Below are 24,380 nucleotides of genomic sequence, written 5' to 3'. Positions count from 1 at the left end.
ACAGGGAGGAAAGCAACATAGCAGGTTACATAGTTACCTGCTGGCTGGTGTGATACAGACTGAGTAAAATTAGGGATTCCGAGATAGACACGATCAGCATGGAGGGGAGTATAGAGGTGAGCCTGGCCTGGACAATGAATTACCTAATCAATAAGCATTTGTGGAGCCTCCTGACTAGGTTTCATTATGGTGGCCCTTCTATGGTGTTTTCCTTTATAGTCGTGATTCCCTTTGGCTAGATAACATAGGGAAGGATTATAAAGTACAGTGGGCAGCTAAAAGCTTTTACAACGTTATTAAGAGGTGGTTTGGGATAATGAAGTAGTCTTTGAGGTTCCTTTAGACTGGAACCCGGGTGGCCTAGGTCCCAAGTGGCCCGACACTCCTCCAGTTTAACAGTCCAGAGGTGAAGTCTGGCTCAAAGCGCAGAGTAGTCTGGGGCACCTGCTTTCAGGAATTTCCACCTGGCCTCAGCCTGCGGGTCAGTCAGCCCAGGCTCCGGCCATCACCAGCTCAGGCCTTTGGCAGTCGCTCCGCCCACGCCCCGTCGCGGCCCCTCCCCCTCCTTGCTCTTCCGCGTGCCGCCATTTTCAACTACTCCTCCGCCTATTTAGGCCCTCCTCGGCTTCCGTCCCAGATGATCCCTCCCCGAAGCTGCCACCGCCTCCTCCATCTCCTGGAGCTGGAGCCACCTCTTCGGCCAGTGGCGTAGCCGGACTCTGCGTCGGGGCCAGCCAGATAGGGGCGGAGGTCCTGAACCCGGTCTCGAGTCGAGCGGGGGGCCATGGAGAAAGCGGCCCGAGGCGCTCTCCACACCGACTAACGCGGGCCCGTTGCGGCTGCAGGCGCCATGGACCGAGCCCCCGCTGACCAGGTACGACGGCTCGGGCGGCAGGCCCGGCCGGGTGCTGGGGGTCGCCGCTTCCTCCCCGGCGGGCCCTGGTCTCTGAGCCTGGGCCCGGACGGCTGGAGCCCTCGAGTTCCTGCGGGTGCAGACTCCCCTCGCCTGAGAGCCTGGCGGCGCCCCACTCCAGCATTGTTCCAGATGCTGCCTCGGGCTCGGGGGCTTTTTCAGCCCTGGTTCCCCCCTTCCGTCAGGGCTGGGGATTCGTTTTTGCCCCTCCTCCGTGGTTTGGTGGAAAGGGCCTGAAGACTCCCAAGTTGTCAGGGCTCTCCTGAGAGGAGGGTTTATAACTTCCAAGGAGTAATTCTCCCCCCACCCTTCAGTTCTGGAATGTATTTTCAAGGTGGAAAAGCTTTCGAAGGCTTCTCACCCGGAAAGACTTGTCAGAGAATGTGTGATAACTACAGATGCAGGGGAGTTACGGGTTTTTTAGAGCTACGTTCCATTGAGCAAAACATTGTTTCTCGTCGTGGTCTTAGGGAGGTGTTTCCTTTAAGATATGAAATATTATGGTTTTTCCCTGCCTTTCTGTCCGTTTATCTTGCAAACATTAGTATTTTTTAAAAATTGAGCTTATGTTTTAAGAATGTTTGATCCGAAGTGTGAATTCATTTCCGAGCCCGTTTTCATATTCACGGAGTTGTTCAATTAGTATTCTATTTTGTTTTTAAATGCGTTAAATTCTTGATTGTCCGTGCGAGTAGTTGCTGGAAGGCAGGGATGATGACAGTGTAAATAATCCAAAATAATAATTTTCCCCCCAAGGATGCTAGTATTTTCCATCCTTGAGACCTTTATGAAACGACTTAATTTGATGAAATCGAAGTTTATTCACTATGCATTCTCATCAGTTGAGGGCTTTGCCCAGTGATGAGCTAGGCAAATAGATGAAGGAAAAAGAGATTAGTGATTTGCATAATTATTTTACAAATAGATAATTAGTATCTGAATAAATGAGACAAGATTTCACAAATTGCTGTATATGTATATCTGTAGCTAGTCAAAGGCAATTTTGATTTTGAAATCGGTCTCTTTTTGCAGGCAGATTCCTAGTTGTGTATATTTGTTTTTACAAAAGCTTAAATTAAAGCTTTATGAAAATATGACTTTGAAAACACAAATGATTTTTATGAAATAATACCTGGACTTACCAAAGCAAAATTGATGGGAACTTCTTGGCTTTGCTGTGACCCAGAGTATTCTATGTATAGCCTATATCCAATTTAATTAAAATATTTTTTTAAGGCATCTATCAGAAATGCCTTTGATTTCAAAGCCTGACAATTGAATAGGAAATTTTCTTGAATGCTTTTCTTGTATGTGTGTCACTAATGAAAAGGTGAAACTCTTGGTCCTTCATCATGATGCCAGAACTGTAACCAGTAATGCTGCCATATGTATACTTATGGTTCCTTTCATCTTAGAGGAAATGTAATTAACTATTTAGCAAAGCTGTTTGTGTGTGATTATCTTAACAGCAAGTGCTATGAGCAAATTATTTAAACTAGAGAACCTATTCCTCTTTCATCCTACATCTTTCCAAAGTCCACAACCTATTAAAACCTTGTAGAAATCTAAGGAGTATAAAGAAATTTTGAATGTAGGTTTTCCGTTGAAGAATTCCTTTTTTACCTCTGGTACCTCCTGCCTCGTCCCCAGCCTAAACTTGAAGTAAGAGAATAATTCTAACCACTCTGTATTCCCGCGTGCTACGTACTCACAGGAAACAGACACAGAAAAGTGATGCTACTTTGCTTTGTTCAGGCTGTAAGCAGTTAATTCAGGGGTCCATGGATGACCTGGAAGGAGTGTGCTTCATTTTACATTAGCATTTTTCTGGGGCAAGTCTCCATTATTTTCATCATATTCTCAAAGGAATCAATCACTGAAAAAAGGCTAACAACCATTAACTTAATGGTAGATTAGGGGCTAGAACTGAGACTTCTCAGCTTTGTGAAGTTTTCTTTTTTTTTTTTTCCAAGTTTCAGATATTTATTTTATTTTACTTTGTTCAGGTTTCAGATATTTATTTCCCCAAGTTTCAGTTAGTTATTTATAGCTTTGTGGAGTTCTTGATTGTTTTCACTATACCATGAAGTAATGTAATGACTTTTTCAGGTTATGTGGAATATACTTTTATATTTTTACTAAAGAAGTGAATTTAGATAGGTAAAAGTCACTAAAAATATGTGTGATGGGTGAATTTACATTTTCCCCTCACAAAATGTTTGTTTGCTTTTTCATTTGAAACCAGTGTTAGTTTATATTTTGAATTTTTGGGAATGCCTTCAGCGTTAAGACTTATTATAATACTGTAGAAGTTAGCGATTCATAGAAATTTGGTTTTTAAAAAACAATACTTTGTGTAAACTGAGCATTTCATGTTAACCTAATTGAAGTCCTTGGAGTATTGCACAAGTATAGTTTTAATTTTTTTTTTTTTAATGTTTATTTTTGAGAGAGACAGCCTGCCTGCTCAAGAACCTGTGTGTGTGTGAGCAGGGGAGGGGCAGAAAGCGAAGGAGACACAGAATCCAAAGCAGGCTTTAGGCTCTTAGTGGTCAGCCCAGAGCCCGACGTGGGGCTCAAACTCACAAGCTGTGAGATCATGACCTGAGCTGAAGTCGGATGCTTAACCCACTGAGCTACCCAGGCACCCCTACAAGTGTAACTTAAAAAAAAAAAAAAAAAAGTATGTTTTGCCTGAAGCCATTCACGTTGCTGTACTTGAATTACCGTTTTTAAACATTTTTATTTATTTATTTATTTATTTTATGTTTATTTATTTTGAGAGAGAGAGCATGAGCAAGGGAGAGGCAGAGAGAGAGGGAGAGAGAAAGAATCCCAGGCAGGCTCCATGCTGTCAGCACAGAGCCCAACACAGGGCTCTGTCTCATGAGCAGTGATATCATGACCTGAGCCAAAATCAAGAGGTGGACGCTTAACCAACTGAGCCACCCAGGCATCTTAAATTACCTCTTTTTTAAAAAAATAAAATAAAATCTTGATATAAAAGAACAAATTGTATCTATATTGATCAAGATTATAATAAGTAAGTTACTGGGAATGCATGCTAGATAATAGTCTTAATTGCAAAAGTGACTATTTGAAAGAATGTTATAATCAGAAGAGGATATTAGAAGTACTGTTTTATAAAAAGACTGTGTTAAATCAAAACTAGTAGCTTAATTTTAACTGCCAGAGTTAGGTGTTCTAAGAACAGATACTAGTTGGTATAATGCATTATTATGGTTGGTATAATAATATTATGGTTGGCATAATGCATTATTAGTTGGCATAATGCATTATATGTTATAATATGCACATATGATACCAAAAAATAATTTTTTTGGTCCTTAAAAAAAAGTTGGTGTAAAGGGATGTGAGGAATAAATGATGGAGTTCATTTGTTTATAAAGGCTTAATGTTTCTGTTTTTAGGAAACATTTAGGAAACATTCTTCTGGGCTTAGAAGAGACAGAACATTTGAAGTTTGCAGTTTCTTTTGTATTATCAAATAATTCAAACATTGGCTTAATTTTTAGTACATTAACATTAGATGAGTTCTTTTATAAGAATTTACAAAACTATTGATCACCAATGTCTTTAACTCTTAGAAAAGCAAACATGTAGCAAATATATATGACTTCATGCAAAATGCTGTTCATGGATAAAGATACAAAATCATCTGGCTTGTAATTCTTTCCTTTAAATAATAAACTTCAAATAGTATCTGCATTGTAAACTAGATGTATTCTAAATAAGTTACTATAAAACATTATTCAGTAATACTTGTAGTTGGCCTTTATGAATATCAGTAAATGATATGTCTTAACAGATTTTAAAAATAATACTTTTGTAGTCAGAAAGAAAGTTAATAATGCTCATTTAGTGAAAGTGACCTTTAGAAATTTAAAGACATTTTTCCTTAAGCCCTTAAATCAAAGAGGAAATAAAAAAGTAGAATTATGGATTATTGAAAAAGTAGTAAAATACTACATATAAAAACCTATGGGATATGGCTGAAGCTATACTCTGAGGCAAATGCATAGTCATAAATGCTTTCATTATTAAACATTTTAAAAGGTAAATAAAAATTAAGCATTCAGGACTAGATGTAGCGAGAAAACCTTATCAAAGCAAGAGAGAAGAAGAAATATAAAACCAGAAATTAATAAGTTAGATAATCAAAAACCAGTATTAAATTTGGAAAGCTGGTTTTTCGGAAACTACTGTCATGTTTCGGAAACTAATGTCAGGATTAGGTGTGGTCTATTTTAAGAAAAGATGAAAAGGTATGAATAGTAAATCAAGTGAGCCATCTAAGTTAAATATTTTGATTTTTTTCTCAATATTTTCTTGAGTCTTGCAAAACTTTTGTTTATAACTACTGCAATTAATTTGGCAAGTGTTTACTTTCCATATAAGCCATTCCAATCAGAAACAATACAGCCAGCAGGTATCTCTTAAGCATTAGTCATTTTTTTCTTTAGAAGATGTTTTTCTTTAGCCATGAGATGTAAAATATCTTAATGTTTGCTATGTCATGTTTTTACCTTAACATAGAAAGGATGCAGAGGGTTTCCATGATCATATTTTTTCTGTAGGTGTAAAATTCTGAAAGTTCACTGTGGGAGAGTGCCTTATTGTGTTCTACTTCAGTTTTGATTCTAAGTGGGTGTTTTTTTCTATTGCTTAATCTTGGAAAAATATATGCTCTCTTCTGGAGGTTCTCAGAGGAGTTTAGTGTGCATTTTCTGCTGTTGTGTGCTTCGTAGTAATGTTTGCCCCTTTCCCCTAAACCAGTCTACTACAGTGCTCTTTCCAGAACATGTACCCCATGCATATTTGTTGAATTTATATAGGCTGTCAGTGATTTGAATGTGTTTGCTTAATATACTCTTTTAAAGAAGGTTTTTATAGTTTCATGTTCTGATAAATTCTTGAGTTTTCTAGATTATTCACATCAAAGAAGTTTTATTATTGACATTTGTTTTAATATATGCTAAATTTAAAAGGAATGTGAAACTGCCTGTTTCCCTTCCCCCCCCCCCCCGTACAGTTTTCTGGGATTATTATGATTTTTCATTATTTGGAAAATTCTGAAATAACTTCTGAAAGATAAAGATAATTTTACTTATGTAGATATTTTTTTTAAAGTAAATAGTAGTACAGGAATAGACTTTGTGTGGTTTAAACTTATATTTATATTTACTTTAAGGAGACAACTCCCTGTTATAAAATTTCTGATTTCTAAAAGATAGATCTTTGAAAAATAAAGACTAAAAAACAAATTCAAACTGAGGAATATCATTATATGAAGTAGTTTCGTTTTTTTTTTCATTTTTTCATAATGTTTTGTTGTCCACCATGTAGGACATTTTTCTGTGATTTCTATACTAACATAATTGAAATACTGCCAGAATTTGTTGCTTACTTAACATATTGCCTATATGGACGTTATTATGTGGAATTTAAGAGTAGTTCGGGATCGTAACATTACTTTTTAGGACTGAGAATAGCAGATGCTTCATTTTAGTGTATGATACTGAAGTCCCCAAAGTCACAACAAACAATTTTTAAGACCATACAGAGTTGTAACTATAGGAAAAAGTTTGCCAGTCTGTTCCTACTAGTGACATCTTCTGTTTGTGCAGCTGTTGACTACAGCAGCTTTTCTTTTTTGCTAAAAACAAAGGATCACTTCAGTGTTTGTGAGTTTTATTGTTGAACTCTGATATTAGAATTGGACTGAGAATAGAAATCATTGCAAACTTTAATATTTAAGGGTATGTGCGGTATATATGTACAGATACCAGTTATAAGTTATACATGCCACATTTTGGAAAGCGGGTTGATAAGTTGATAAAACTCTTATAAAGTAAAATGACACTAAGTATAAAAACTTGTTGCAACTTTTGACAAGCAAGAATTTGAATTTGTTATTACCAGTGTACTTTATGAGTTGGTCTTTGGCAGGAGGTGTCAGGAAACTGGGCGATCTTTAAATTATCTTCTTTCTATTAGTATTTTGTCTTTTTCATATAGAAATTTTATGTAATCATGTTCCTTGTTTTTAAAAAGAGTCTTAATGCCTTCTAATACAGATTTATAAAATTGTTCAGAGAGTTATATGTTCAAAGGACTTTTTGATTTTTCAAAGAAATCCTAAAAATTACATTTTTAGTGTCCTTAAAATGTGATTTAAGTTTTCCCTCTCTTTATGCCTATGCATGAACTATATAAAGCAGGTTTCCATTATCTGTGCCTTATTGTTGAAAATCAGCTTTCCCCCCCATTTTCGGCCCATTTATTACATTGATATTTTATACCTTACATGAATAATTTTTGAATTCTGATGATTATCACAGTGAAAATTAGTGACTTAGGCTATTTAAGCATTTGAAGGAATTTTTGCTTCCAATATTGAAATTCAAGAAACCAGCTTCAGCTCATAGATACTGTATTTGTAGTGCAAGTTCTGTCTCTATTTCTGATTTGGTTAATACTATAAAAGTAGATTTTAAAGTTAAATCAGGTAGGAAGGTTATTGAGTTAATACTGCTGTAAATAGTTCAGATTGCTTCTTCCTCTCCACCTTTTTTTTACAAGCATTCTGAATATTTCTAGGGGATTCTTTTTAGAGAATATTTTTTTTGAAGAAAAGTTGCCTATTCTATGGAGCATATCAAGTCTTCAGATTTTGTCTTCAGATTTTCTTGGATTTGTTACTGATTTCTTTTGTGAGAAACATGCCTGAAATTTATTCTAGGAGCTCTGCCTTGCTCAGAGCTTCCAATAAATTCCACCCTAGTGGGTTTGTTGGGAAAAAGTTCTAGTTAGGACTGTTGCTTTGTAATTGATTTCAGTGCTTGAAACATTGGATTGCATTTCACTTACTGGTTTCTTAAAGATTTAGTATCTTTTTAGATTGTAATATTTATGTGGTTTTTAACATTCTACTTTTGCAAAATGTGCTTATAGATTTTTTCTTTTTATAATTAAAAAATTGTTAAATACAGAAGGAAAACTGCATAAAAACAATGTACAGCTTAATGAATTATATATAAAGCGAATGCCTGGTAATTATCACCCAAGTGAGGATATAGAGCTTTGCCAGGCACTCAGAAGCTCTCTAGTGCCTCCTGTGATCACAACTCCCTTTCATAGGAGTAATTTCATATGAGTAATTCCTAACTTCACCTTAGTGGATCTTATTTATTTGTCTTTATAGTTTTGTCACCCACATATTCCTCCTAAAATACTTGAGTTTTTAAAAACTTATAGTTTCTGTAGATTTTTTTATAAGAAACGTTACATGGGAATGCAAGCTGGTGCAGCCACTCTGGAAAACAGTATGGAGGTTCTCAAAAAATTAAAATTAGAACTACCCTACGGCCCAGCAATTGCATTACTAGGTATTTATCCAAGGGATACAGGTGTGTTCTTTCGAAGGGACATATGTATCCCAATGTTTATAGCAGCACCATCAACAATAGCCAAAGTATGGAAAGAGCCCAGATGTACCACCAGTGGATGAATGGATAAAGAAGATGTGGTGTGTATATATATATACAGTGGAGTATTACTTGGCAATCAAAAAGAATGAAATCTGGCCATTTGCAACTATGTGGATAGAACTGGAGGGTATTATGCTAAGTGAGATTAGTCAGAGAAGGACCTGTATCATATGACTTCACTCATATGAGGACTTTAAGAGACAAAACAGATGAACATAAGGGAAGGAAAACAAAAATAATGTAAAAACAGGGAGGGGGACAAAACAGAAGAGACTCTTAAATATGGAGAACAGACAGAGGGTTACTGGAGGGGTTGTGGGAGGGGGATGGGCTAAATGGGTAAGGGGCATTAAGGAATCTACTCCTGAAATCATTGTTGCACTATATGTGAACTAAGTTGGATATAAATTAAAAAAAATTAAAAAAAAAAGATATAAAATAAGCTAAAATGGGAGTTCTGGATTCCTTCAGTTTACTCAAGTTATCTACTGGAAAACTGAAATAGTCATTCTTTTTCTCTCAGTTTAACTGTGAAAAGTTTTTCATTAATTGTAGACACTTTCCTTCTTTTTTAATTAAACCATACTAATCTAATTTCCTAAAATGGACAGAAATAGTCAGTTTTTTAGACTATTCAAACAAGTATAAGGTGATTATCTTCAGAACTCTGTTTAATGATTTTTCCCCTCAACAAAATTAGTTAAAAGCATGTTGTTTTGTCTGAAGAGCTAGTTTTCTTACTGTCAGCCTTATTTTTGGACTCAAGTCTGACTGCCTTACACTCTTTATTGTTTTAACAGCTTTGGTTATGTAAGAAATGATTTCATTAAAATGCAGCAACTTTTGATATGTTTTCTCCTGTTTTATTTGATATCTTTGCCTACCATATTTGGTTATTTTAATTTGACATCGCTGTTCCTTTGGATGTTTTGTAAATACTGAGGAGATCTAATTACTGTTTGTAAACACTGAGTCTTCTATTGTTAAATCGTGAATTAGTATTAAGTTTTTTGCTCATGTATTAATAGTGTGTTTTACTTTCTTTTTGAAGAATGTCAAGCTGTCAGCTGAGGTAGAGCCATTTATTCCTCAGAAGAAAAATCCTGATACATTTGTGATCCCTATGGCACTTCCAAATGATAATGGAAATGTTTCTGGTGTAGAACCAACTCCAATTCCAAGCTACCTGATTACTTGTTATCCATTTGTGCAGGAAAACCAGTCCAATAGGTAATTTGTTTATTATAATTTTCTTTTTCATGGGGGTGGGTAGGGAAATACAGCAGTTGGAGAGGCATACTTTTTAATTTTTCCCTTTTCTATTTTTTTTTTTTTTAGGTTTAGTATTATTATTTTTTAGTAATCTTTACACCCATCCTGGGGCTCAAATTTACAAGGCCAAGGTTAAGACTTCCATGCCTCACCAACTGGAGCCAGCCAGGCACCCCACCTTTGGTGCCTTTTAAACATTAGCCGTTTCTCTTTTTTAAGAGAAGTAAATAAAACCAAATGATGTAGAAATTTGAAAATTATTAACATAGATTGTTTTCTCAGTCTTTCTAAGAGGGAATGGAGTTTTTTGGACATATCTTCAATAATAAGTCATTAAAGTTAGTTTGAAATAAATTGGTACAAAGGGAGGAAGAATTTTTCAGAAAGAGATGAGCAGAAACCCTTTTTTTAAGATTAGGTATCTAATCACAATTTCCAGGACAGTCTGGCATGAGAAGAAAATACCAAGGGATAGTCCTTAACATTGAAGCTTTTATGGTTAACATATATTTCTAGGCCCTGATTCTAGTTTAAATTTAGCTTCTGTGCTATAGTCACAGGGTGATTTAGCAGAATGCTTGCAATTCAGATAATGTGTGACCTAGTGGTTAGGGTGTAACTTGTTATAGTCATGATAGCCTTTTTAACCTTGTTTAGACTGAGTGATTAGTACTTCATTGGTGTAGTTCATTTTGTTGCTGTCTAAAAGTACTTTCAGCCTCTTTCGAGTAATATCACACATAGAAAATTAGGCATCTCTAGCATTCTGGGATCAATGGATGATGGGGTAGCTGGGCTCTAGCCTCTGTCCCATCACCCTGAAGGCAAAGGCAATCTAGACCTCTTTAAGCCATCATGTGGCACACTAGTGTGTCAGGGCACATTCTTTCAGATATTCCGAATGTGAGAGATATGAGACCAAGAACTATTGTATCAGATATTATTAAATATTGTAGTTAATAATCTCTAAAATTATAGTATTGGGGATTGGACAAAGAGTAAGGGATCCTTTTCAATTGAAGTTAGCATTATATCACAAAATTTTGACCTATATTGGGCTGTGTTCGAAGTGACTTATAAGCCAAATGTAATAGTGCTATTTTTGCATTTGATAAAATGGCCAAATGTAAAGTATGATTAATTTTTCTTACTGTACCAAATAATCTTTGAGAATTCATGAGTAAATAAGCCAGCAGATTATTTAAAAATATTTTTTAAATTATGGCAGTGAACATTTATCCATTGCACTTTGTTGTGGGAGTAGTGAGGAAAAGCTCAATGCTCCACCTCCCCCATGACCCCTCATTCTTCAGCAATCTTCTGTAAGAACTGCTGAGAAGTGAAGAATCTTGCTGATGCTTTGTAGGAATTGCACTAGAGAAAGCTCTAATGTTAGGGATAAGATGGCAGTGGACAGGCTTGCCTCTTCTTTTCTTTCCCTTGGACCTGAAACCTGCTTCCATTGCCACTGGGGGAAGCCTGGAGAAGAGCTTGACTTGGCCAAATGGTTGGGGCAGTATGGAAGAGGAGTAGGAGGCCAGGGACTGAGCTGAAGAATGAGAGGTGGAAGAATCAGATCACTCACTGTCATGATCACCTTACACAGTGATCACCTTACTCTGCTTTTTGCAGAAGGCTGTCATAGTTAGCATTGGATGGGAAATTTGGACCGCCTTTGTTGGCAGATACAGTGGCTAGGTATTTAACTTCTAGGCAGAAATACCTTGAGGGGGTTGACTTATAAATAAGAATGGTATGTAGTTTTAAAATTTTGGAATGCAATAACACTATCAGGTTGAATTCCTTTATACTGTCATTTAAGTTGTTATTACACATACTTAAAAATCTGTAATTACAGCAAAGAAATTTATAAGATGATAATTTTATCTTTTTTATTATGAGGCCACTGTTCTATACCTTTTTTTTAAAGCAAATTAAATAGATTGTGCTTTAGTATTACTTTTAGACTTGTCAATAGATGTGTTCTGTTTTCATTTGATTTTAACAGACAGTTTCCATTGTATAACAATGATATGCGATGGCAACAGCCCAATCCAAATCCTGCTGGACCATACCTTGCCTACCCCATTATATCAGCTCAGCCACCTGTTTCTACAGAGTATACATATTATCAGCTGATGCCAGCACCATGTGCCCAAGTTATGGGATTCTATCATCCTTTTCCTACACCTTACTCCAACACCTTTCAGGCTGCAAATACTGTAAATACCATAACCACAGAATGCCCTGAGCGTCCAAATCAGCTTGGACAAGTCTTCCCCTTGTCCAGTCATCGAAGCAGAAATGGTAACAGAGGACCAGTTGTACCAAAAGTAAGTGACTTCTTTTGATTGGCTTTTATGTTTGATATTTCTGTTGTTAATAATAATGTAAGTAATTGCTACTTGTATTGATTAACCTTTAATGCCGAATTTACTCTAAAACATTTCATTCACTAATATAAAATAGTCAAGGGTAGAGCATTTATAATTTTTCCTGTTTTTTATTGTGCCTTATTCTTAATTGATGATATGATTTACAGTTATCTTCAGGTTCCTTTAGAGAGTTGTAAATAATTATAATACACAAATATTTCCAAATTATTTTAATTTAGTGATAAAATTGCATAGTGCCACCAGTGTTTCTAAGTGGCTAGTTTGGATCCTATGCTAGTGGTATTGAATGACTAATGCACTTCATATATTTCAGTCTTCAGAAATCAGATGATACTGTCTGGTTATCAGATACTATTAAATCCCTTCAACTTCATTGTTTCTATTCTGTGAATTTTTAGTAGCGATAGCACTTTGTTATTCAAGTGTTGCTTTGCTATGTTATTGAACACAGGGTCTCCTAGGGCTGAAGAAAATGATAGATAAATGTGTGAAGCCACTCTTAGTCAAGATCATCCTTTTGACTAAATTAAAAACAAAAAAATGAGGGAGACATGAAGATCTTGAAAACACAGGAGATTTAAGGTTTATTGTAGGTAACTGTTTCTTAACTAAAAGGTTACCTTTATATTGAGGCCTTAATATCAAAGCAAATAAGAAAAACCATGTTTCTTCTCAGCACTTTTTAGCTAATTGAAGGCAGAGTGATTTCTTAGATGCATCTTACAACTGTTTCATTAAGGAGTTGATGCTTTCCTAGATTCCATTAGACCAGCTTCTTCAGTGAAAAGTCTTTGCTGTCCTCTGCCATACTTTTCACACATTAAAATACAAACATGCAGCAGAGGTTGCTTTAAAAAGCTTTTAGTCTTTGTTCATGGAAATACTGGGTCAAGGGAAATACTTTTGGGACTTCTGAAGAATGTAAAATAAAATAGTAGTATATAACTTTTAGATGTTGAAGAAACATAATTTCTCAAATTACATTTCTAGCACTTGAATTTAGGAAGTTAAATTCAGAGTTCTATTATATAAATCACACCTAAGTGATGAATAGTCAGATTAAAAAAGTGAAGGAAAGGATCAGCCTTTTTATATTTTCTTTTTAAGCTCTAAAGCAGAAATTATTTTTGTATTTTTTTGCCATCATGAAAGTAAAATTTATCCCTTGGATAAGCTACTACCCTTTCTGTTACCCTTCTAAATAAAAACTTACAGCCCCTTATATGATATTATATTCCTATTATTTATTACTGATTGAGAAAATATAAACTGCAAGTAACAGTTAAAAATGAATTAATAATTTATTAGTCATAGTGTTAATGATTATTTGAAAAACAGTATTAAATTGTGTGTACAATACCTTATTTAATATATTATGATTAGCTACAGATAATTTCATGAATTCCTAACACGGTAACCCTCTTTTTCCCCATGGGTTGGGAGCCACTAATTTAGAACATACATTTAGGTGTGTTATATAGTGGGTATGTATTTTATACTGTTTATTTAGTACATTGAATAGGATTTTAAATTATTATTTTTATTTTTTTGGTGCTTAAATCAGCAACAGCTTTTACAACAGCACATAAAAAGCAAAAGGCCACTGGTGAAAAACGTAGCTACTCAGAAAGAGACAAATGCAGCTGGTCCTGATAATCGATCAAAAATTGTGCTTCTGGTAGATGCTTCACAGCAAACTGGTAAGGCAAGGGTTCTTACATATACATCACTGATTTTTATCTGTTGTCATGTATCGACTTTATAATTATGGTCTGTACCACTTCTCAGGATTCTAGACTTTCATCCATTTATCCTGCCACTTTGTGAAATTCTCTAGCAAGGATAAAAGCAGTCCATCTTTGTAATGTTCTGTCAACTTGCTTCCTGGCTAATGTGCAATTTTTGAGTAGGGTTTGAGGTGTCCTTATTCCGTTAGAGTAGTGGAGCATTTCAGAAATCGGAGATAGAATTTTGCAGACATTGTAGGAATTTGAGGACTTTATTTTGGCAGAGGTCAAAATTGTATGTTTTTTTTATAACTAGGTTAAAACCCTTTATAAAATATTCTAATATTGTATAGTATGTATAGTATCTTTATAGGAAGAACTTGGCAAGTTTTCTATGCCATATTTTAGCATAGATCTGAACCAAACCTGTGAGTGGCACCTGTATCCTGTCAAGCAAATAAAAATTTTGAGCTAGTTGGAAATCATTTTGTCCAGGGTTTTTTAGAGGACTAAATAAACATTAAGAAAGCTTTATCCTGGTAAGAGATAAAAGTAATAGTCTTATAATATTCTAGCTATTTTCTAGTTTATATCATTAAATTCCAATTTGTATCTTTGATCTTAGCTTAATAGCTATAGAGTGGATAACTATCTCTTCTCACCCATTGTCTTTGACACTAGTAAAAATTCTTGTTAATGATCCAAGACCAAGAATTAGATCTATTCAAAGGCACATTTACTTTTTACGCCTCTATAATCTCCACATATGTGCAATTTGGTCTGGTTTAAAATAAATTTATATGCAAATTTATGTATGTTTGTATGCAGGGAAAGGGCAGAGAGAGAAGGAGAGAGAGAGAGAGAGAGAGAGAGAGAGAGAGAGAGAGAATCCCAAGCAGGTTCTGCTCTGTCAGCACAGAGCCCAACTCGGGGCTCAAACTCATGAACTAACTGTGGGATTATGACCTGAGCCATAATCAAGAGTTGGTCGCTTAACTGTCTGAGCCACCCAGGCACCCTGTGCATACTTTCTTTCATTTGGGCTGTACCTTTTCTTTATTTTATTTTATTTTATTTTTTTTAATTTTTTTTCAACGTTTTTAATTTATTTTTGGGACAGAGAGAGACAGAGCATGAACGGGGGAGGGACAGAGAGAGGGAGACACAGAATCGGAAACAGGCTCCAGGCTCTGAGCCATCAGCCCAGAGCCCGACGCGGGGCTCGAACTCACGGACCGCGAGATCGTGACCTGGCTGAAGTCGGACGCTTAACCGACTGCGCCACCCAGGCGCCCCTGTACCTTTTCTTTAGACATGAGTTCAGTTATTTTTTTTTACAATTGCTTAGATCTCTTAGGAGTCAGAAAGGATCTGGGAATCCGTTAAAAAGCAATCTTACTGGTAGTACAGTCATTGTATGTAGTTTGTAGCTCATAAAGCAGTGAGATTAACAGACTAACAAATGCTTGGAGTGGCTTTAGAAAAGGAACACAATGTAACATATTACACAGCTTTCTATGTTGCAGTTGTTCCTAGTCAGAAGGACTTCTACCTGCTTTTAACACTGGGACTGCTTTAAAAGTCCTTACTTCTTTAGTTTGCTCATTAAGTGACCACAAAGACAGTATTCTGAAGCATAAGAATTAGAAAATGAAAAGATGACCCATTAGCAAAACAAAAAGCAATCTACTGAATGGGAGAAGATATTCGCAAATGATATATCCAGTAGGGACTAATATCCCAAATATTTGCTCAATACCAAAACAAAATAAAACAAAACCCCAGATAATTGACTTAAGTGGACCAGAAGACCTGAATGGACATTTTTCCAAAGAAGATATAGGGGTGCCTGGGTGTCTTAGTTGAGCATGCGATCCTTGATTTTGGCTGAGGTCACGATCTCAGGGTTATGGGATCAAGCCCCACATTGGGCTCCTTGCTGAATGTGGAGCCTGCTTAAGATTCTCTCTCCTCTCTCCTCTCTCTCTCCCTCCCTCCCTCCCTCCCTCCCTCCTTTTCCCCTCTCCCCTGCTTGCCCCCTCTCTCTAAAATAAAAAAACAAAAAACCTCATAACCCCCCAAAACCACAAAACAACCCCCCCCAAAAACCCAAACCAAAATAAAGAACAAAGCAAAAAGCAAAAACAAAGATATACAAATGGCCCATAGACACATGAAAAGATGCTCAGCATCACTAATCATCAGGGAAATGCAAATCAAAACCACAGCAAGATATCACCTTACACCTGTCAGAGTGGCTAGAATCAAAAAGACAAATAACTAGTGCACCTGAAGATGTGAAGAAAAAAGAATTCTTATATACTGTTAGTGGGAATGTAAATTTATGCAGAAAATTATAACTTTATAATAGGACATTTAAAAAAAGCAACCTGTTCATATAGGATGATTTGACACTGCAAATGTCATTTTTGCCTAGGTCAGTCTGTAGATTCTGTGTAGTTCTTTTTTTTTTTAATTTTCTTTTTTCATCCTGTTTATAATTTGTGTCCCATTGCCAGATCACTCTAGAGTACTGATAGAATATAAACTCCAAGAAAGCAATAATTTTAGTTTGTGTTATTCACTTAAATCCCAGGACAGTGGTCAACACATAATTGCTAAGTGAGTGAAAGAATTAATAAGTATAAAAGAATAAATGAATGAATGACAACTCATGAGCTGAGGCTGGAGAGTTAGAGGCCAGATGATTTAGGGCTCATAAGTCAGGTTATGTGATTTCGATCTTGTTGTGAATGCAATAAGAAGTCATCAAAGGTTTTTAAGTGGGGAATGATATGGAGACAATAACCCGACTTTCTCCATGGCTCCAGTCAGGATGATGGTTGTGAAGCTAGCAGTATAGTTCTAATCAAAATCTCAATAGGAAATTTTGGGAAATTTGACAGACTAATTCTAAAAGGATCATCTGAGAAGAAAAGAACTTTTCTTCTAAATATCAAGACCTATTACATTATCTTAAATTGTTATACAAAAAATACAGTATGCAAAATGCAGCATGTGAAAATTAGAACAGGGGACCCAGAAACAGAGTCATATGTATGTGGAAACACATATGGAAAATGACAGAGATAGCATTACAGATAACGTACAGCCCATGCAAATCTACTTCAGGTGGATTAATGACAAATGGGAAACCACAGTAGAAGAAAATACAGGCAGGTATCTTTATGACAGCAGGAAGGGAACTAATTCTGAAATAAATTCTGTCAAAAGTGAGTGAAAGAATTAGCCACAAAACTGGAAAAGATTTTTACCATGCCTGTAAGTGACAGAGTATTAGTATGAAGACATAAAAAATTCGTATGAACAATAAGAAAATGATCCCACATTACTCTCAGGACCCTTGGGACACAGTACCAGGGGGATGAAACAATTTGGCAGGACTGTAGGAATTTTTCCTTTGACCCAATTGTTCCTCTCCTATGAATGTATCCAAAATGGATGTATTTCCCTAAAAAAGAAAAGGGACTGTTTGATGAAAGATCCAAATTGCAGTAGCACACTGAAAGCTTCCTAATGTTTAGTAACAGGCAACAAGTCAAGAGAAGTGCAGGACATCCATTCTGGAATAATATGGAACCGTCTTACATTATAATTATGAAGAACGTGTGTGTAATATTAAATAGCACAACTCATATAATTGTATTGATGCTTTGTAAAAATTATAGGCAGAAATGTGGAAAAAGGAAAATTGTTATTTGTTGGGTTGGGAGGAAATTGTAGAAGGTTTTTTTTTAATAATGTCTTTTGATTACAATTTGTGAAATACAAAATAAGAGACAACTCACTAGAAAAATTGGTAGGAGTCAAACAGTTCAAAAGTAAAATTAGGTATTTCACAGAAGGGAAAAAATTAGTGGCTAAAAGCATGAGAAAAGATATCAAACCTCATTATTAGGCAAAAAAATATGAATGAAAAACCCACAGTGAGCTGTCTCTCTATATCTAACAGCAAAAATTATGGCCTAGAAGATAGTATCAAGTATTTGTGAATATGTGAATCATTGTGGATATTTATATCCTGCAGTTGGGCTGTAAACTGTTTCAACAGTGTGACTGAAAATGATTTGGCATTACAAAGTAAAATTGAATATGTGTATCCCATAAGGCCTGGCAGTATTTACTGTAAAAAAAAAACTTCCATATTCACACAAACACATTCAAATATATGTATAAAAATGGTTACAGCACAGGGCACCTGGGTGGCTCAGTAGGTTGAGCATCTTGATTTTGGCTCAGGTCATCATCTCACAGGTTCGTGAGTTGGAATTCCACATCAGGCTCTGCACTGACAGTGTGGAGCCTCTCTAACCACCCCACCCCTAAAAAATAAATAAACATTTAAAAAAAAAAGAATGGTTACAGCAGTATTACTCAATAATGCAAAACCCCAGAACAGCCCAAGTATCCCATCACTGGTACAAAGAATAAGTAATATATGGTATGGTATATTCATACACGGGCATCCTAGATTTTAATGATATTAATGAATTACAGCCACATGCATCGGAATGTCTAAACTAATGATGGGGAATGGGGCAGGACTGGGAAGCAAATCGCAAAAGAAAATGGACAGTATTTCATTTTTATAAAGCTGAAAGTGCAAAATCACATGATTTATGTTGTAGGAGTGTAAAAATCCGTGAAAAAGCTATATTAAAAAGTGAGGAAATGGTAAATCCAGAATTCCAAATAAATGTAACCCTGGGGGAGGAAGAAGATGCAGTGTTGGTGGGGGCATGCAGTGGACTTCAAAACGATTGGTGATGTTATTTTTCTTAAGTGGGTACTGGTGGTTTGTTTTAATATTTCTGCAACTACTTTATTCTCTTTTCATAATATATGCATGTCGTAAACCAACTTGTTGGAACATTGTATCTTTTGAGCTTTTCAAAAAAGGTTTTGCTTTTTTCCTCCATTTACCAAGTTAGATACCTTCATTTTCTTATGACCTTAATGATAATTTAACAAGAATTTATCAACTTGATCCTCACAAAGAGATGTCACACCTTCCTTGCTTTATAGATTTCCCGTCAGATATTGCTAACAAATCTCTCTCGGAGAGCTCTGCCACAATGCTCTGGAAGTCCAAAGGCAGGAGGAGAAGAGCATCCCATCCCACTGCCGAATCCTCTAGTGAGCAGGGGGCTAGTGAAGCCGACATTGACAGTGATAGTGGCTACTGCAGTCCCAAACACAGTAACAACCAGCCTGCTGCAGGAGCTTTGAGAAATCCGGATTCTAGCACCATGAATGTATGTAACACTGCTTTGATTTCTTTATCAGTCATCTATGTCAATATCTTTGTATCCTCGCTAAAGATTAAGTATCTATTTTCATTAACAATTCCTATAGTAATAGAATGGATCAAAATGTATTCTGTATATTAATATGAATAATATTTATGGATAAATATTTTTTCTAAGATTATGATAAGCATGCTTTACACTAGACTAAGTTATGAAACATTTTGCAAGGCATATGGTGTTGACTCTTAAGCAGAAAATAATTGTCTTTTTTGTTTTTATTTTTAGCATGCGGAATCATCTATATGTACAGGTACTTATTTTTTGCATAGTGTTTTTGCTATACTTTCTTCTTTATCCATGTCAAAGTTTTGCTTTTAAGCATGAAGCTTGCTGATGCTACAAAAATATTAGAAATCTTCCGGAGAGATTCACATAACTTTGAAAGTACAGATGTTGCAAAAAAAAAAAAAAAAAAAATTTAGTAATCTTCCAGAGAGATTCACATTACTTTGAAAGTACAGATGAAAATTGAGAAAATGTCAGCCGGAGGTATTCTGCGAGATGGCAATTGTATTACTAAGAACTGGAATACCACTTAAAGTTTGTAGAGAAATTTCCAGTATTAGTTTATAGTGACTGAATTTCAATACATGAAGTTAAGGGATAATTTACGTTTTGGCATTTTTCATAAATAAATACTTTTTTTAAATCTTATTGGTTACAGGTGGTGTAAATTGGTCCAATGTAACTTGCCAGGCAACTCAGAAAAAACCTTGGATGGAAAAAAATCAGACATTTTCTAGAGGTGGAAGGCAGACTGAACAAAGAAATAATTCACAGGTAATTTCAGTTAGGTTGGAGAAATTTGATTAGTGTGAGATGAATTATTGTAAATGGTATAGTGGTCTTGAAGAGCAGTGTCCTTAATTTTTGGAGTTGTGTGTTGAATTATAGTAATAGTAAAATATCATGATATCTAACTTTAAAATGGCTTAGCTAATAAAATTAATACTTAAGTAATGAAACAAAATGGGAAAATGTTGACTCTAAGTGGCATGTATATAGTTATATGTTCCGTTTTGTACTTAACTGTATTTAAGAAATATATTTGTATATTTCATATTTTTAAAGGAGAATGAATATCTTCTAGGCATGCTTCATCTGCCATGACTTTTTTACCCATATAAAAAATTTAAAAGCATTTAATGCCATAAATATTGATTATTTGAACTTTAGAACTGTGGTCTTGTTCATACGGCTTTACTTGACCATGAACACCACAAGCTACACGCTCTGTGCTTGTTCTAGTGCCATAGAGATAGCCGCCTCATGCTGTGATGTGGGAGAACAATATCTACCTGGAGTACAGCAGAGCACGTTACATACTGCCACGGATTTTCAGGAACTGTCTTCCTGCGTTGGTTGTATGTGAAATCAGGGAGTTGTTTGTTGGTCAGCATTTTTCTTTTTCAGTTTGTAGATAGACTGCCTGGATTCCTTAAATCTAGTTAAGGCATTATGAGTATCCTATGAATAGATCTGTGGATGAACTGAAATAAGAGTAAGTTACTAACGGATTAAGTAGACCAAATACTTGCCTGCTCATTTGCTGAAATGAAGTGCTTCATATGCACCCTAATGTCAGGAAAACAAGCAGAATAATACCCTTTTCTCTGTGGTTAGGAGTCACTGTTGTTTGTGGCAGGCATGTGAGGCAGTCTAGCTTTATTTGATTAGAAACAAAAGAGCTAAAACAAGAATTGTTTATGTAGATGAGATAAAATCTATAAAATGGTAGTTAAGTGCTGACATTTTATGTTCAAATTGTAACTTACTAGACTATTACTTTTGGTATCCATAGCCCACTGGAGGGGAGGTAATAATACCAGTGTGGTGAAGAATAGTAAAAGAACAATAAAAAAATAATGCAAATACATATATGCAGTCTGTTAGGTTTTGTTTATTTTGCATTTCTCTTCATTCCAGAAGAACTGAAGCCAGATGTTGAGCAATGTGTTTCCTACTTCTGATAGGTTATTAGACCTATTCTTAAGTATGTATCTGTGGGGCACCTGTGTGGGTCAGCCAGTTAAGTGTCCGACTTTGACTCAGGTCGTGATCTTGCGGTTCGTGAGTTCCAGCCCCACGTTGGGCTCTGTGCTGGAGCCTGGAGCCTGCTATGGATTTCGTGTCTGCCTCTCTCTGCCCCTCCCTTGCTCCCACTCTGTCTCTTTTTCTCTCAAAAATAGATAACCATTAAAAAAATTTTTTTTTAAGTTTGTATTTGTTTTGTAATGTTCAGAATAATTTTTTTCTGTTAAAATATATTCCCCTTTTGTGATTTCTGATTGTTTACAGGCTTAAAAAGTCGCTTAGAAGTGAAATAAATAATTCACTTATATTTTCTATTTTTTTTGTAGCATAATGTTGCAAGACCTTTTTATCTGAGATTTATTTGGATGCATGATATAATAATGGTGTCAATTTTCAGAGTAGTTAACCAGTTGTAAAATTTTAATCTATTCTTTTCTCTGATTTGTTCTACGCTTTTACTCATTTGCTAATTTCTTATGTTTTAGGTGCTGTTTCTGGGCTGTTTGTTTGTTACATTTATCAGATTTTGGTACCTGTACCATGCTGTTTTGACTTTTTTAATATTTTTACCAGTGTTTTAACATTTGAACAGATTCTTTCTGTATTCTGATGTAACCTTACTTTAATAATTTGATTTAAAAATTGTTTTTAATATTTATTTTTGAGAGAGAGAGAGAGCATGTGCACCTGCACAGGAATGGGGGAGGGGCAGGGAGAGAGGGAGACACAGAACTCATAGCAGGCTCCAGGCTCTGAGCTGTCAGCACAGAGCCCAACATGGGGTTTGAACTCACGAACCGCGAGATCATGACCTGAGCTGAAGTCGGACGCTTAACTGACTGAGTCGCCCAAGGACCTCAGTGTAATCTTAATTTTAAACAATGGATAGAATCTAAAAATTAAAAAAAAAAAAAAAAAAAGTTTTATTTTGTGAGTTGGTTGAAAAATACAAGACATGAAAAAGATTATACAAGGAAAAAAAAACTCCTTTTCACCCTGTCTTCCCTTGTCCTCTCTTCCCTATAATTTCCTTTCAATTAGGTTTTTTTTTTTGCATATTTTCATGTCATTCTATGCAAATATAATTATGTATCTCATGTTTTTCCCACTCTGTTCTGTGCTGTTTTTATCACTTAACAATGTATCTTGGAGACATTTCCATATTATTACATAGAGGACTTCCACACTTCTAAAAAAACTCCTGTTTGAAGTATGGATATATCCTTGTTAGTTTCTGTAGTCTTCCTATTAATGGACACTTGAGTTGTTTGTAAATTATTGCTGGTATAGACATGCTGCCGTATCATTTAGAAATGTGTGTGTATAGCAGCAAAATAAATTCCTGGATAAGGGACTGATGGGTGAAAAGGTTAAATCACTTCTGTTATTTGATACCATTTAAGCCTTGACAATAATGTAGAGAGTGCCTTTTTCCATATAGCTTTAGAGAGTGTATGTTTTCAGGATTTTGGATTTATGCCAGTTGAGAATGGTATATTAATATTGAGCATCTTTCCATATGTTTATCAGCTCTTTGTATTTTTTTTTGTGAACTTGTTTGGTCATGTCTTTTGTGGGGGCCCCGCCCCCCCCTTTTTTCTTTTTTGTATCTTGATCTATTTTTTTTCCTTTTGGTACATTTTTAAAATCAATTTGATCAGGGGCACCTGGGTGGCTCAGTTGGTTGAGCGACCGACTTTGGCTCAGGTCATGATCTCATGGTTTGTGAGTTCAAGCCCCACGTCAGGCTGTCCTGAGAGCTCAGAGCCTGGAGCCTGCTTCAGATTCTGTGTCTCCCTCTCTCTCTGCCCCTCCCCCACTCATGCTCTGTTTCTCTCTGCCTTGGAAATAAATAAACATTAAAAAAAATTTTTTTAAATCTATTTGATCAAGCTCTTACCAAATTTAAAAAATTTTAGGAGCCTTCAGTTCGTAATGTGAGTTGCAAATATTTTGCTAGGTTTTCATTTTCATTGTTGACTTTGCTCATTATTATTGCCATACACAAGTTTATGTTTTATTTTTTTTATTTATTTATTTATTTATTTATTTATTTATTTTAACATTTATTCATTTTTGAGACAGAGAGAGACAGAGCATGAACGGGGGAAGGTCAGAGAGAGAGGGAGACACAGAATCTGAAACAGGCTCCAGGCTCTGAGCTGCCAGCACAGAACCCGACGCGGGGCTCGAACTTACGGACCACAAGATCATGACCTGAGCCGAAGTCGGACGCCCAACCGACTGAGCCACCCAGGCGCCCCCACAAGTTTATGTTTTAAATAGCATTAAGAAGTTCATCTTTAGGGCCTTCTGGGTGGCTTAGTCAGTTGAGTATCCAACTCTTGATTTTGGCTTAGGTCATGATCCCACATCATGGGATTGAGCCCCATGTCAGGCTCCGCACAGAGTGTGGAGCCTGCTTAAGATTCTCTTTCTCTCTCCCTCTCTCCCACTTGCATGTTCTCGCTCTCTCTCTAAAATTAAAAAAAAAAAATTGTTTTAGTGTTTGCAGCAACATTAATGCATGTATACTTAACTGCTTTACAATACGGCTTATTTCTGATACAATTTTAATGCCTTTGGAGGGCAGGTTTGCGTTACATTTTTGTGATGGTGACTGTCCAGAGAAAGAAAAGTTGTGCTCAAGAATTAATCTCTTGCGTTTTAGTCATCCCTGTTTTGGGGCTTGAGTCTTAGCACTTACTTACATGTTAATAACTTTTGAATTAAGTTGTTTCTTTTTTACCTAGACATTATAAATTGCATTTGTTTTACTAGTCTTGTATGAGCTGCTTTTCGTGAACCAATTTTTGAAATATTTCCTGAAAATTTCTAAATAGTAAAGTTGAAGTCATTTTACAGAAAACATTTATGTAGCGACCAGCTTATATGCTAGCTAAGATTTTACTGAGATTTGTTTCATTGCTTATGTATGCCTCTGTCCATTTCTCTGTCCAAGTTTATGAGCCTGTTTTAAAATGAGGTGAATATTTAAAATTGAGAAACTTTTGGGTATCTGGAAAATTATCCAGTTTCTTAAGAGATATTTATAGGATGTAGTTGAGTAGAAGAATTAAATTTGCAGTATGACTGTCTTCTGGCTTATTCTGTCATGCAGCCTACCTCGCAAAAGAGTATAAAAATTTCTTCTTTCTTTCTTTCTTTCTTTCTTTCTTTCTTTCTTTCTTTCTTTC

At 35.7% G+C, this 24,380-nt stretch overlaps 1 protein-coding gene across 2 annotated transcripts in view; it reads left to right on the top strand.

The window, feature by feature from the left end:
- Positions 1–645: 645 nt before the first annotated feature.
- SECISBP2L (SECIS binding protein 2 like) overlaps positions 646–24,380 on the top strand; it is a 67,327-nt gene continuing 43,592 nt past the window's right edge. Inside the window, exons 1-7 of one of the 2 annotated variants that reach the window (XM_040492644.1) lie at positions 646–874; positions 9,476–9,654; positions 11,705–12,029; positions 13,657–13,792; positions 18,866–19,095; positions 19,375–19,399; positions 19,814–19,929. In XM_040492644.1, coding sequence (XP_040348578.1) covers positions 851–874; positions 9,476–9,654; positions 11,705–12,029; positions 13,657–13,792; positions 18,866–19,095; positions 19,375–19,399; positions 19,814–19,929 — 1,035 coding nt within the window. In that variant the 5' untranslated portion in view covers positions 646–850. The remainder of the gene's footprint in view (positions 875–9,475; positions 9,655–11,704; positions 12,030–13,656; positions 13,793–18,865; positions 19,096–19,374; positions 19,400–19,813; positions 19,930–24,380) is intronic. The other variant, XM_040492643.1, reaches the window with a different exon arrangement.

Source organism: Herpailurus yagouaroundi, unplaced genomic scaffold (genome assembly GCF_014898765.1).
Source record: "Herpailurus yagouaroundi ecotype Mexico unplaced genomic scaffold, PumYag 184, whole genome shotgun sequence".
Classification (NCBI taxonomy): Eukaryota; Metazoa; Chordata; class Mammalia; order Carnivora; family Felidae; genus Herpailurus; species Herpailurus yagouaroundi.
The sequence above is the reverse complement of the archived record's forward strand: the minus strand, read 5'-3'. Positions and strand labels throughout refer to the sequence as shown.